We start from the raw sequence: 13,212 nt of genomic DNA, 5'->3' as shown, positions 1-13,212 counted from the left end.
GGCAGAGACAAGACGTGGCCTCTTTCCTCCATTGACACAGTCGTCAGCCCTCCGGCCGAGGGGACGCAGCGAAAATTTCAGTCTTCAGTCGCTCACACCGGATGCGTAGTTCGCTGCTAGCTTGGCTTGCGAGCAGCCTGCGTTGCTTCGTAAGCATTCTGAGACGACCGCGGATGTTCAAGGAATACAAAGCCCTGTATTCGCGACGAGCAATTAGTACAGCCCTAACCATACCAACTATAGTGCTGCGCTGCGACCTCTGAAGTCCCACAGGAGTCGGAGTTTTGGGTCATCCTGGATCGGACGCACCTAAGAGCCGACAGGGTAGCTCTGCAAAGTGAAAGGTTCCCGCTGTGCAATCGAATGGTAAGCGTTTCCCCCCGACGCCAGTGCTTACAGATTGATTCCAAGATGATTCTCCTGCCACACGGAAGTGGCATCAGCAATCAGACAGACAGTTTACTGCTCGCAGACAGCCAACAGCCTATTTCGGTGGCATCTTAGGGGCAGTGAGGGGGTGGTTTCGAAGCACAAGGACAGAGGGATGGACCCCCGGCACGATTCTGCTGGTACACGGCTGCATCAGGTTTCTGGGAGCCTCAAGCCCGGAATCGTTTCCAATGCAACGATACAGAGCAGCCCAGTGGATTGACTGGAGAAAAAGAAGCTGCTGCACGGTTTGTTGCAAGGGGGTGCGGCATGGCTTCATCGGGTTTTTGGTAGAATACGTTCCGGCTAATGATAACCCGGCATAAGACCTCCCTCCGTTGTAAAAAATCGTGCGTGTCGAGTGTATAAGGAGCCGGAGTGTTGCCCGGGGGGTGACGTGAAGAAGAAGCGTCGTACTTTGGAGGAGTGTCACGACGAAATATCTTGGCAAACAGGGGTCATGGAAAAACGCGATTCTAGGTACGTGTACAACGTGTTCGCGCAGGGCAATCGCTGTCGGGAAGCGAGTCGGTTCCAGGCCGTCACAAGCAATGAAACACACGTGTTCCAGGAGGCAAGGCAGGACGTTGCAGAAGACAGCCACAGCAAAGAAGAAACTCACCACGTTTGTACTTACATAGCGCTGGCAGCGAAGTATAGGTAACGGAAGAAACGTCGCAGTTGTACACTGCGCTGCAAGCTCTCCAAAGCACTCTCGACGACAACGCTCGATCAGTCCGGGTTTCCATGCAGGCTCGCCGCGTTGTCAGTGCCAGTCCACTGAAAAGTGCTGGGAACAGAAAGAGGTCCCGGGTCGCAACCAAGGAGGCGAATCAGCGAAACTGTCCAGAGAAGCAAGACGCGATCTATGTAAAGGCGCTCACGTACTTCGGTGTAAGTGCTCTGGGAGTGAGACAGCGCTTCAACCGCCCGTAGATCAGATTCCAAATTCTGCGCGCAAGTGTCCACCTCTAGGGAAAAATCGTCTTTAGTTCAACGAAAGAAGCTCGGCTGGTGTCCCACTGGTGACACCTCGCCGTCGCTTGTGCGGTCGGACGGCATTCCCTGCTGGACCTCCGCTCTGCCAGTCGGACACGCTGGGAGGCCATGCTGATGTATGAGCTCGAACAGTTCCGGAGCCAGTGCACCCTGTCCGGATATGTCCACGCTGTAGCGGGAGCGGGCGTGCGAGACAGCTCTACACCTGTGCGACCGCCTGTACACCGGAGCAAACCTGTTTTTTTCTCCAACAGAGACACTTCGGAACAGTTACCTCCCATGTGGTGGCCACCTCAGATCATACCGTGACCAGCTGAGAAACACCAAGATCCTCATGTGGCGCCACACAGATGCGCTCGCGAGGCTGTAAGCGAGTCGCACACTCGCACACCGTGTTGCAGGACGCGGTGTGACGTCCTGTAAGTCACGAATTCTCAAGTGGTTCGTCTTGCTCAGGGCACTGGTTGCCGACCTTCAAAACAGTACCTCAGACTGTGTGTCTTTAGATCCTGAGACGCACAGCGTCTTTGGTCAACTTTGACAGCCACTGGCACAATAATCACTAACAGGCCTTCTCGCCGTCCCAGCTACCGAAAACGCTGGGACACGTGATGTCAAGAGGGAAGATCCAGCCACAGTAAACTGTAAACAAAGGCACCTGTGGCACCGAGGTATGCGCCACCAATAAGCACACCCCACCGATGGAGAGGGTGCTCCGGACTAGTCACAGGAGATAGGTCTGGGAGCTGTAAGAGATTGCACCCCGCATGGAGGACCACAGCTGCCATTAACAACGGTCCTCTAGTTGAGCCGCCCCTGCCTTCCCCTCCAACATTTTCGTCTTGCTTGGCTACGCGCACGCTCTCTCCTTGACTGAGAGGGTACCTTGCACCGACCGAACCATCCGGCTGCCGATCTGCAATTCCACATAAAGTGGAACACAATGTCGTCGGTGGAGCCGCCCCGTCATAGCTTTGCAAAGGAACGCACCCGCCCGGAGATGATTTACACAACGGACATTGTTTCGCCAAAACGAGATCCACGGCAGTGTGATGCCAGCTGCTTGCGGGGACAACGCGAGTCACACTGCTGATGTGGAGGAACGTACATATGTACGAAAACACAAATGTGATAACGAGTTGCTGTCTGGACCGTTGCACTGCCATCCAACCAAGGCGGCTCAGACGGGGGAATGCGAGGCAGAATGTGGACGTGCACCTACAGTTCTGCACCGGTTTCTCTTGCCGCCCCATGTACTTTTCTCGAATTCTGGCGAGTCCCGGCAGTCCGTGGCCCGGCTTAGTCGCCGCGTCCACCGGTCTCGCCATCCTCTTTTCGGAACAGAAACAGCTTTCTATCGGTTCTACCGTGGTCTCCGAGGTGTCTTCAGAGCAGCGTCGTAACACACTGTCTGAACCCTCGCCCGCCAAGTCCGTGCAACTCAGAAATTCAGAGGACGGAAGCTGTGCTTCACGGTCGGCCTCGGAATTAGCATTGCGCCCCACACCGACACCGCTCAGATCGTCGGCTGCATACTCTTCAGCAACTAATTGAACCAGCGCGTGATGAACATGAGCAAGCGCGAAAAAAAAAGAAACAAGTGTACAGGTATAGTGGCGCCCAAGTTGACAAATTAGAAGGGCAACAAACACGCCACGGAAGAGAAACTCCTCCATAAGCGGCGCCACAATGCATGCCCGTGCGAGCGACCAAAACTCACGAACAACCCGTACATATAGCTTCGTCCACCATCGCTTGACTACCGCGCACACCCTACGGAGAAACAGAGCACGTCGTGCTGTAAAAGCCTGACAGCTGCGGGCAATTCGAAGCATGTGAACGCGTGCCCCGTTCCCACTCTGATTCTCGCCATGGTGTGATGCAGGAGTCGAGCACGCACCGTCTGTCGCCCGCTCGTGCTGCACGACGGCAAGTGACCCCGTGTCCTTCACGTCTAGCTGTCGGTTGCTGCTTCCATCAGAGGCAGCAGCCCAGATACTTTCAGGCGCAGGCTGCACAATGGCTCTAGTGCTACTAGTCGTTGCGGAGTACGTGTTGGCACGAGGCACAGATATGCCACGCGCTTGCTTGGCGCTCGCGAAGGACTCTGAACCAGTATTGCCCGGAGTGATACAATCTTGTCCCCTGGAGAAAAACGTGTTGCAGGAGACACGACAGAAACAGTTGGTTATGCGAAGCAAAACAGGCGTCAACAGCAACGCGAGAGACGGCCCATATAATATCGCAAGGAGCCGTAGACTCAGAAGAGCCCCTGACAACATTGATGTTGCATCGGCCGAGCAAAGACCAGCAAGGCCTAGAGATGCCAGCACGGCAGGAAGCGTCCCCAGCACGTTAAGAGGCAGTCCCGTGCGAAGCTGCTCCTCGTCCGCCTGATCGCCACTCTTAGAGGTATGTGTATCTTCTTTACAAGAATCTCTTGACGCCGTCGGCCCGCAAGCAGCGAAGAACTGATGAGCTGTGTCCCTTAATTCTATCAAGCAGCTCCTACTGGCTGACGCGGGAAAGAAATGAAGTAGAAGAAGAAGAAAAACAAGGACAAACACCGAGTGCAATAGCAGAGAGCCCGTCCTACAGCACACGCTGGTGCGACTGCAGGAGTCAAGGGAAGAAAACTCACGGAGCCACTCGGTCCAAATCCCTTCCTGGTACTGCACGCGACCCTCACCAGCAGCCTGTGCAGTAGCAGAGAACGTTACACAAACAGGAACGTTTCCCGTGGCCCCCAGTCTCAAAGCTGCTTGGGATGACGCGGTATCACACCCGTGTGCGCCCGCGAATCCTATCCTGCCGCTCTCTGACAAAGAGTTCGTGTCTCTGCCGTGCCGAGGCCTCCCCCCGTCAACCGGACCTGGATTCGCTGAACGGCCTACGGATGAAGTGGCGATGCGTCCAACAGCTTCCAACATTTGATCGGCCTCCCCTGAGCTGTTCATTGCCGCGTTTGAACGCTGTGCCCAACATGACCACCCACCAGAAGGAGGCGGACTGATGCTTTCCCACAATGCTTCTGCACACGTCTGTTTCCCGTGTGTGTCGATCCCGGCGTTTCTAAAACCACCTTGAGTCGGAGAACGACCTGTCGAACTGACGTGTCGGTATAGGAAGAATATGGACTGCGGTATGTAGACAGCAACAACATAGGAGCAACTGAGTCCGGCACAGATGAGAACAGCGAGGGCAGGAGGGACATTTTCAAACACGCTCCAGCACGCCTCATGTGCTATGTTTGAGGCAAAACTGCGCGGTCCTCCTGCCTCACCGACTGCACTGCTGTGATCCATACTTGCGACTGGAAGAAGAGAAGGCGAAAACACGCGGCAACGACAACAGCACCGATACACTTGCGTAAGCTTCCTTGATGGCGGACGGAAAAGATCTTCATAAGCGGAAAACCACAGCAAATGCCATCTTCCTTCTAATCTGCCGTCTTTCTCGGTTTGCTGAAACACCGAAAGCCTGCGTAGCCACGCCCGCCGGGAGGCCATGGCCCCCGTACAAGCGACATCTCCCATACATGACTCCAACCAGGCTTAGTAGGGCTGGTCAACCCACCCAGCTGGACACCTGCAGTCGCTCTCAGGGTGGTTCGAGAGCAGCCACCAGACCTAAGAGTCGCTGCCTGGTTTGAAGACAGTGCTAAACGCAAGTCCAGGAACCTGACAAAAAACTATCGAGCTTCCACAAGTCACAAATCGCAAAACTCGCCCCAGGTTGACAGTCTCTAAAAGGCAAAAGAGAGGGAAGCTTGGACCCACCGCGCTTGGCAGCGGGCTTATGGCCCGGGGGTGCCAGCACACATCGGACCCGCCTGGCGCGGTACTGCTCGCACTAAGCGATTAGCGCCTAGTTCGAAGAACGAGCGCTGAGTAGGGGAAAATTGGTTGGTGTTTTGCGCGGATGCCGAACGTAGAGCTGTCGGATGGTCACAAAAGAAAGTGAGAGAAAAGATGTATAGGGTCCGACCCTGTGGAAGGGAGCTTTGTCGGTTTCACATGTAAAACATCACCAATGCTTCTCATATACACGTCCGCAAACCAAACAGGATAAAAAATCAGTATACCTCCACATTGAAGATTGGTCACAAACAAAAGTAGATCACGGGAGCAAAATGCGAATGCATGCATGCACTTTCCCGCCAGCGAGTGCGCTTCGCGGGTGCCTGTATAGAGTGTACTGCGAACGGCACCACAGCTGGACTGGTTACAAACTCCCCGAGAGGCAGTCTGTTCGGCCGGCCACCCTTGACCCACTTGCGTCTCTTGATACTCGAGAAGAGGCATCTGTGTAGATTCTTCCCGGAGCACTCTGAGATGGGAGAAGTCTCACACCCACAACCGACTCGTGCACAAGCGAGGGAGGACTTTCGTTCTTCATGTGGGCACAGTGCCGCTCAAAACTGTCATACCGGAGGTGCAGACTCCCCGGTTTTCTCTGTGGCTCTCTACTAGCTACCGTCGTGTCGGTCGCCATGGCACTTTGTCTTCGCTGACTAGCGGGGTAGCCGTTGTACAGCATAACAGTACAGCCGTTACACCTGTGTCCTTGTGCACCCGTCTTGCGTGTGTTCCGTTAAACGCTCGGGAACGCTGGACATGGTGGCCTCTGCGCCTGTGAGTCAAAGCGAGTCAATCCTGGCTTTCGCTCGCGTGGACTGTACGGCTGGCTCTGCTCCCGTCTTCTTTCACCCGCGCAAACCTACCGCCGACTCGAGCCCAACGAAGGAGATTACAAGCAACGACGCAGTCAGTTTCCTTGCGAACATGATAAGAATTCCCAACGGCCGACCTCACACAAAGTCCAGCGAAGAAGTAAATCGCCCTGTCGTAATCTCCGAGACCTGTAGAAAAACACCTAGCTAAACGGGCACCGCCTGCCGTTCTTGGGGATACTCAGTGACCGTCCTTACTGCGCATATAACGGTGTCTCTGGCCATCTTTCTGCGCTTGTATATGCTATTCAACCTGGTTCGCGGGGTCATGACAGCGTCGAGCTTCGCGGGCGAGACCGCGTAACTGCGTTACGTCTGAAGGAACACAACCGTCGCGGCTTCCGACACGGAAATGAAAAAGACTGTAGTCACTACTTTCCTTCTCACAACGTATGAGCGATGAGATTTCTCCGCCCAGTCCGTAGCAGCCGGATGACAAATCGGTCTCTCCCGTGTGTAGATCTCTAGGGATTCTCGGGGGGCTGCCAGGCTTCCTGCAAAATGGTCGGAGCGACGTTATGGATGCGACCTTCGTAATGCTGCAGCGGTCTCCGGTGTACCCCTGCAGTTTTATAAGCCAGCTGGCACCTTCACTCTCCCGTCCTGGCCACCTTGCTCAGTTCGCATCAGTTTCCCTCTTTCGCTGAGGGTACGATCGCATACCCTTGTTAACAGAGCCGAAGAAGGACGCTGGCAATCTCCCACTAGCGCCACAGCTCCATTATCACTCGGATCGCCTGCGGGGTTTGCCAGCTCGAAAAGGGGCACGAATCGACACTCCGGGAGTAACTGGTAGCGGACCTTTTCCCGCCAAACGTCAGAGCCTGGGAGAAGGTGGGTAGAAGAGTCTAGGCATTGTTTGGTACTGCGCGTCCAGATGACGATCAATTGCAGCCATGAGATTTGCCTCCTGACGCGACCGTAGAGCGAGTTCCAACTGCTTCCCTGTTTTTGTCCACATCCACCAGGTCCACACAGATACACAGCTACACTCGTTTATGAAGAAAGACTCCTGCTACGCTCCGCTGACGGTGAGCCATCTGCAATAACCACCCGGTGCGCGGACATCCCCACTGTCGGCAGTTTCTTCCCCTTGCTGTACGGGCAGGCCGTTCGCAACTTCCTGCTCCTCCCCGTCCACCGCGGAAGAATGGGACCGTTTTTGCTGTAGCTCTTGTCGCGGAAACAAGATTGCTAAGAAGGTGACTTGTAGTCTTTATAGCTCACCCACAGATGAGCACAGCGTCTTTTCTTCTTTCTTCCATCAGGTTTGTCCAAGAGGAAACAGGGCCGCCTGGTACCCACAGTGGACGCCAATCAGGAGGACTCAATGAGTTACGTTACACTATGATTGACCATAGCCTCTCCTGGTTGCCAGTGGCATCGGGAATGCTGAGCAGTACGGCGGGTTACCCTCAGGTAAGCAGGCCGCTTGCGTCTCAGCCCCTTGTGTCCCAGCTAGCCGGACACACCTCGGCCCTGAAGAGATGGCCTTCGAAGGCGCGAGCCAGCTGATAGTGCACCACCAAGCACACCCGTCGCGCAGGCTTCAGTTCAGTTGAAGGTACATACGACAAGTCCAAGAACAGCAGCTCTGGGGCTGCGACTTGCGGCTGTTTTCTATCTATCATCGATATGGGATCTAAGCTGTTGATGAATGGTCACTCTATTTAGTGATGGTGACAACGCGCAGGCACTATTACATAACTTCAACCAACAGTCTGCCGTCTACTCGCGGGAACGCCTACGGACCTCCCTAGCTAGCTGGTGTTCGCGTGCTCACTCGTGCGGTGATCCGGAGCTTCTGCAGCCGCTCGCTTGAGGCTTTCGACACGACTGGAGGGTGCCTGGACGCGTTCGAGTAACTTGGCAAGATTGGGAGACACCTGAGAGCAAGAGATCTTCCCAATTGCTGTCCGTCCACCTTCTCGGACGCTCCCCGAAACACGCTTTACCTTCTCCCTCAGGCGTGTAGATTCTACCACTCGCTGCCAGACACACACAAGACTGTCGACACCCGCGCTAAGAAAGGATTCACCAGCACGCACTTGTAGGAGACACGTTCCAGGAAGAATCATACTCGGCGTAGTAGCGATGTCAGCACGTGCGTGCGTGTAATGAGACGGAAGCGACTCCGCAAATGCCTCCACCTCCACACGAGGATGGGGCCGATCCGGGACCCTTTGTCGCACAGAATGACAAGCTCCGTTCCACGATAGAGAGACTTGCAGATGCTGAGACGTCACCACAGAGCACCTTTCAAGAGCCAAGCGGCTTCTTAACTGACACGGACTCTCGCACCTACCCGGGGCAGCGCTTGTGATCTACTCTGCTTCCCCTCCGCGCATCCTCCACATAAACGACCGGTGCTGACCCGTGCCAGTAAGAGAAATAGAACGTTGATCGCTCCGTGAAGCCCCCCCAAGGTCCATGGAGTACCTCTACACTCGGTGGCTTTACTGGCACGTGAACCGCTTGTAAAGCACCACCGAGCTGGGGCCATCTGCTCACATAATTTCCCAGAGCTGGAGTGTGCTTCGTCGGCTCATAGATGCTACCTCGTGCATGCCGACGATCGGCCTGTCGGGATATGGATACGAAGTACTACCACAATACCTAGAACAGTACCTGTGCGTGTACAGCAACGAGCCACGCATCGGCCATGGACAGTGCAGCTTCTTCGCGACAAAAACGTTTGGGGAAAGAGGGGACCTAGACACACGGGACACAGAACAAATGAGTGCAAGCGTGTACACAAGAAGACACAGACTAGATCCTCACAAAAACGGAGGCGGAGCGCAAAAAAGAAAAAAAAAGCGAAAGAAGAGACTGGGAGACATCTAAAATAGCTGCCTCTGTTTCACCTTGACGGTCACTCTCTTTTCACTGGAATACCTTTCGCCTTCCATGGTGATGATTCTTCTCTACGCAACAGCAGGGCCTTTGTAAGTTCCCCCTCCCCCGTTGCAAACCTTCAGTTGTTGCAGTTACTGCGAGTTATCTGGCGATCAGCCTGAACTTCGGAACGCGTAAGGCTGTAGGATAAAGCAACAGCTGGGCAGCTACAAGCTCCGCCGGGGCCGTGGCACGGAGTCAAGCAGCTGGGCCGATATCACTTCGCCCACCGACAAGAAGACAGTCCGTGAAGTTGGCTTCTCTCCATGCAGCTAGAAGTATGTACTGGTGTGAGTATACATATGTGATCAGAACTACGTGAAACCTTACCTGTTCGCCAAGAAAGCTGAGGAGGTCTTCACGAGAAGTCAGAGGTCCCCGAATTACCCGGCCTGCAGGATAGGCGGGACAAATATGAGGATAACAACAGTGGTGCTGCAGAATACAAGCATGCATGTAGACCTTCTCTGCTCAAGTCGTCCACGGCGCACGGAACTGACCACCCACACGTCTCTCGTTCCAGACATCGCGCAACACTCGGTGTTCTTTCGATGTGGCTAGGTCCGCATTGACACTCCGAGCAGCCGCGTCCCTAGATCGAGCACGGCGAAGCAGCCGAGCACGTCCTTGTTTGAAAAAAAGAGTTCCACTCGCCCGTCTGGTAGAGCGCTGGAATACTGCCTCCGCTTGAGTTTTCATGCAAGCTCGGGGCCCTAGCGTGGTGCAAGTGGCTGGAGTATAGGAGAACGACCCATCAGCCCCACACTGAGAACAGTACGACATTAGCTGTCTCCGGTCCCGCTTCCTCGAGACCCTTGTCTCTGGAAAGCCACACTAGGTGGGACACACGGATACATCTGCTGAATAATTAGGAAGCTACGGACAGTACTCATGTACGTGTACAGATGCCTCCTCGCACGTACGCTTGCAAAGCTTTCTGTGATCACACCGGTAGCACTACCCGCTCCACGTACACGCAGGCTTCACGGAAGCGGCGTTCTTCAATGGGAGTGGATCCGCTTGCCTCTGCGCAGACCCTACGTAGAATACTCCGGCTGTTAGTCCCCAAAATTCTGACAGGTGATATACAAAAAGGTTTCCTAGCGTACCTAGGGCAGTTCTGGCGCTCTTCGGTTCGACCTGTACCACCCGTGGCACTCCGAAGACCTTTAGTAAACTGGTGCCAATCGCCCCCTTGAGCTGCTGCAATTGGGCTGCCCTCATTGATTCCCGATAATTTTGAGGCACCCGCAACGTCTCCTCCATCCCAACTATCCAGTAACAGGCTCGGAGCGGTGAAGAAAACAGGCTTTTCCCTCCCTCCGAGCTGGTCGCGTCCCCTTCGCTGAGCCGTCGAGGACTATCGCTTCCCCCCCCCGCGATGGTCACGCGGGAAATTCCTTCATCATCTCGCTGAAGAAGCGGCTCCTGTTGTTGTCTCAGCGCCAGAAGAACTCCAGTGACCTCAGCAGCACGATCAGCAAAACTATCGCCGGCACCAGCTGGATTGATGAAGCCAACCTTGAGAGGGAACCACGAAAAAGGCGGCTGCAGGGAACAAAAGCTCGTCACAAGAACTCGCACTGTGGGTACCGCCGCGACATGAGCAAGCAGATACCACGCAAGTCACTGAATAGATAAAAGAACCTTCTGAGTGTTGGAGCGTACCCTTGTCAGCAACATGCATATACATACATAGCTATATGCAGAATGTAGGGGCATGGACAGCTTAAACTTAGTGCCTCGCTGATTTCCACCCAGCAAGACCGTGCTGCCAAAAGTAGACTCATTCAGACTAGGGGGCGTAGGATTATCCATTTGGATTGCTAACCAGCTTAAAGAACTGGGGGACGAGCAGACGGAATCTGACGATGCAGCGAACACTCGAGAGAAAAGAAGTAGGGGCGGGAGAGAAGCCCGGAAGTACTCGGTCTCCTTCCTGGGTTGGTGACCACGTACGAAGAGAACTGAGGATAAAAACACTCGAGATCACTTTGCGGTCCACACCCGCTCACCAGCACGCACTGGCGTAAATCAGCGTGTTCTGCCACGTAAAGATTCGCATCGGTGACTACCGTTCAGCGAAGCTAGCTGCCCGTGACGCGCATAAAGCAACACACCGGGCGCCGGTAGAGTACAATGAGTAAAGTAGTCATATCTCCCGCTCTCAAGTGTGGCAATGCTCAATTCTTTCCAGGGACGAACCGCGCACCCAATCTAGGGTCCAGGACACACACAAAGATCACCTAACTTCTGACACACACACTCTGGTGCACCACACCCCAAGCCACCCCACTTATAATTAGAGGTTCCCTGAGAGCAGGCACATGCGGTTCGAATGTTTGAAATGTCTTGGCAACTTCGCTCTTGGAAACAGGGAGAACGCACGGTGGATGGGTGTGTTACTTGATGCTCAGAAGAAACCCACTCTGAACGCCTACGCAGTCAGACACACGACATCCGACGCCAGGCGGATGCTCTAGAACCTTACCTGTACATACACAGCAATATGGCCATGGTGTAGCTTTCCGAGTCATTTTCCCTCTGCATTTTCGTACCCCCAGATACACTTACCTGAATCAGCGCATACCCCACGACATCTCGATGCACTGCGACTCCCAGACAAAGAGTCGGCACGCAGCTGACTCCTGCCTTCTGCATACAACTCTGTCCTGCTTCCTCGCTTGCGTGCGCGCTTGCTGTTTCTCCCTTCTCACACTCCTTGCTTCTATGCGTCTCTTGTGGCATTCCAGAGTGAATACTCCTAAGACTCTGCAGAAGAGGGGTGCAAGTTCCCTTGTGCAACGATCTCCCGGGACGAGGAGGGAAGGCATATGCTGCCAACAGGACCCCCGTACTTGCGTCCGAAAAAGCATTCCGAAGACGAGGACAAATCTGAGCGGGTGACCTGAAATAGCCGTTTTGGCTTGATAAAGTGACTACCGTACTCGGCCTACACCACCCCGTGTGTTGACAGCCCCGAGCCCCTTTTGAAAAGACTGGAGAAGAGCCGAAAGTACGAGAAGGTCTCTGAAGAAAAGAGCCTGGCACAAAGTCTCCTTTCACTGCAACATGCTGGGGGTAGTATCTTAGCTGCTGTCTCTGTGACCGAGAGCTAACCCCGCCCGGCCCCTGACAGGCAAACGCAGGGCAGCCCGTGTCTCCTAACAAAGGAGTGTTTTGTATGTAGAAGCGACTGGTCGGTAGAAGCGCCAGACGGTAGGAATGAGAAGACACCCAGGGGTTCGGAGATACCCCAAAGAAGAGGATGCCAGGGAGTCTACTCGGGTACATGAGGGCCGCGGTTTCGACTGCCATCACTATGAGAAAGACAAGGAGCTTGTTGCAAGGAATCTTCGCACACCATGACTGACCGGCGTTTTCCTAGTACACTTGAACAGAAAAGCATCTGTTTCAATGGTAAGTTGAAGATCGAGCAAATGCAGATACATCACTGCCACAGACCGCCTGCATAGAAAGGCAGAAAAAGCGCCTTCCCTTGTAAGCATGGCCAAGAGGTCGTGTCGAGAACAGACAATAAGAGCCGAGCACCACATGAAACCAGTCTTGCGCTGTCTGGTATTCTCGCCAGAACGAAATTCAAAGCGGTGGGCCGTACCCCTGACAGCGGGAGAAGAGGAAAGCTGCTCGCTTCAATTGAATATATAGCCAGAAGGTGAGGACCCCGATCCAAGATATCTGGGGAAGCCGGAGCAAGGTGCTCAGAACCGGCGCCTACGGGGGATGTACGTGTTAGCTCGAACATGCAGGACAGTGAACCGTCTTCGCGTCTGTCCAGTGAGGGTTCTGCACAAGACAGACGGACAGCACGCCCGCGAGTAGATTTCGCGTCCTTCAGTATACACGGATACGCGGATGTCCTCACAAACATCGAGGACGTGTTTGGCGTCACGCCGTCGATCAGGCACACATATAGGCAAGAGCCAACTATATCATATCCCACCAGTGGACGCGAGTCCAACAGTACTATGGTTTGTAAAGAAGGCAAGTAACTTTGCTTCCGTAGCTTGAAGGATGTATCCGCTCGCATGAAACGTCGCCGGTGAATTCTGCAGTCGAACGATCAGACTGCAGTGAACTCAACGAATCGATGCGTGATCAGTGCATGCACGCGCCGTGCCCCGTGTTTTGCCTGC

General features: G+C 54.4%; 1 protein-coding gene across 1 annotated transcript; it reads right to left on the bottom strand.

Moving 5' to 3' along the window:
- Window positions 1-198: 198 nt before the first annotated feature.
- On the bottom strand, window positions 199-13,131 carry CSUI_006746 (uncharacterized protein). The gene is made up of 7 exons (XM_068066899.1): window positions 12,675-13,131; window positions 11,630-12,523; window positions 10,030-10,603; window positions 9,386-9,447; window positions 8,789-8,872; window positions 7,944-8,394; window positions 199-7,005 (listed from the first exon to the last, which is right to left on the bottom strand). Exon 7 carries the CDS (start codon window positions 4,962-4,964, stop codon window positions 2,043-2,045), a length of 2,922 nt encoding a protein of 973 aa, XP_067921131.1. The 5' UTR covers window positions 4,965-7,005; window positions 7,944-8,394; window positions 8,789-8,872; window positions 9,386-9,447; window positions 10,030-10,603; window positions 11,630-12,523; window positions 12,675-13,131; the 3' UTR covers window positions 199-2,042.
- Between the last annotated feature and the right edge of the window lie 81 nt (window positions 13,132-13,212).

The sequence above is a fragment of the Cystoisospora suis genome, assembly GCF_002600585.1.
Source record: "Cystoisospora suis strain Wien I chromosome Unknown contig_3446, whole genome shotgun sequence".
Classification (NCBI taxonomy): domain Eukaryota; phylum Apicomplexa; class Conoidasida; order Eucoccidiorida; family Sarcocystidae; genus Cystoisospora; species Cystoisospora suis.
This window is presented reverse-complemented; position numbering and strand designations above follow the sequence as displayed.

What these genes read in the sequence shown, in the direction of transcription:
- CSUI_006746 (XM_068066899.1), bottom strand. Translation starts at nt 4,964, where the DNA reads ATGGGAGATGTCGCTTGTACGGGGGCCATGGCCTCCCGGCGGGCGTGG.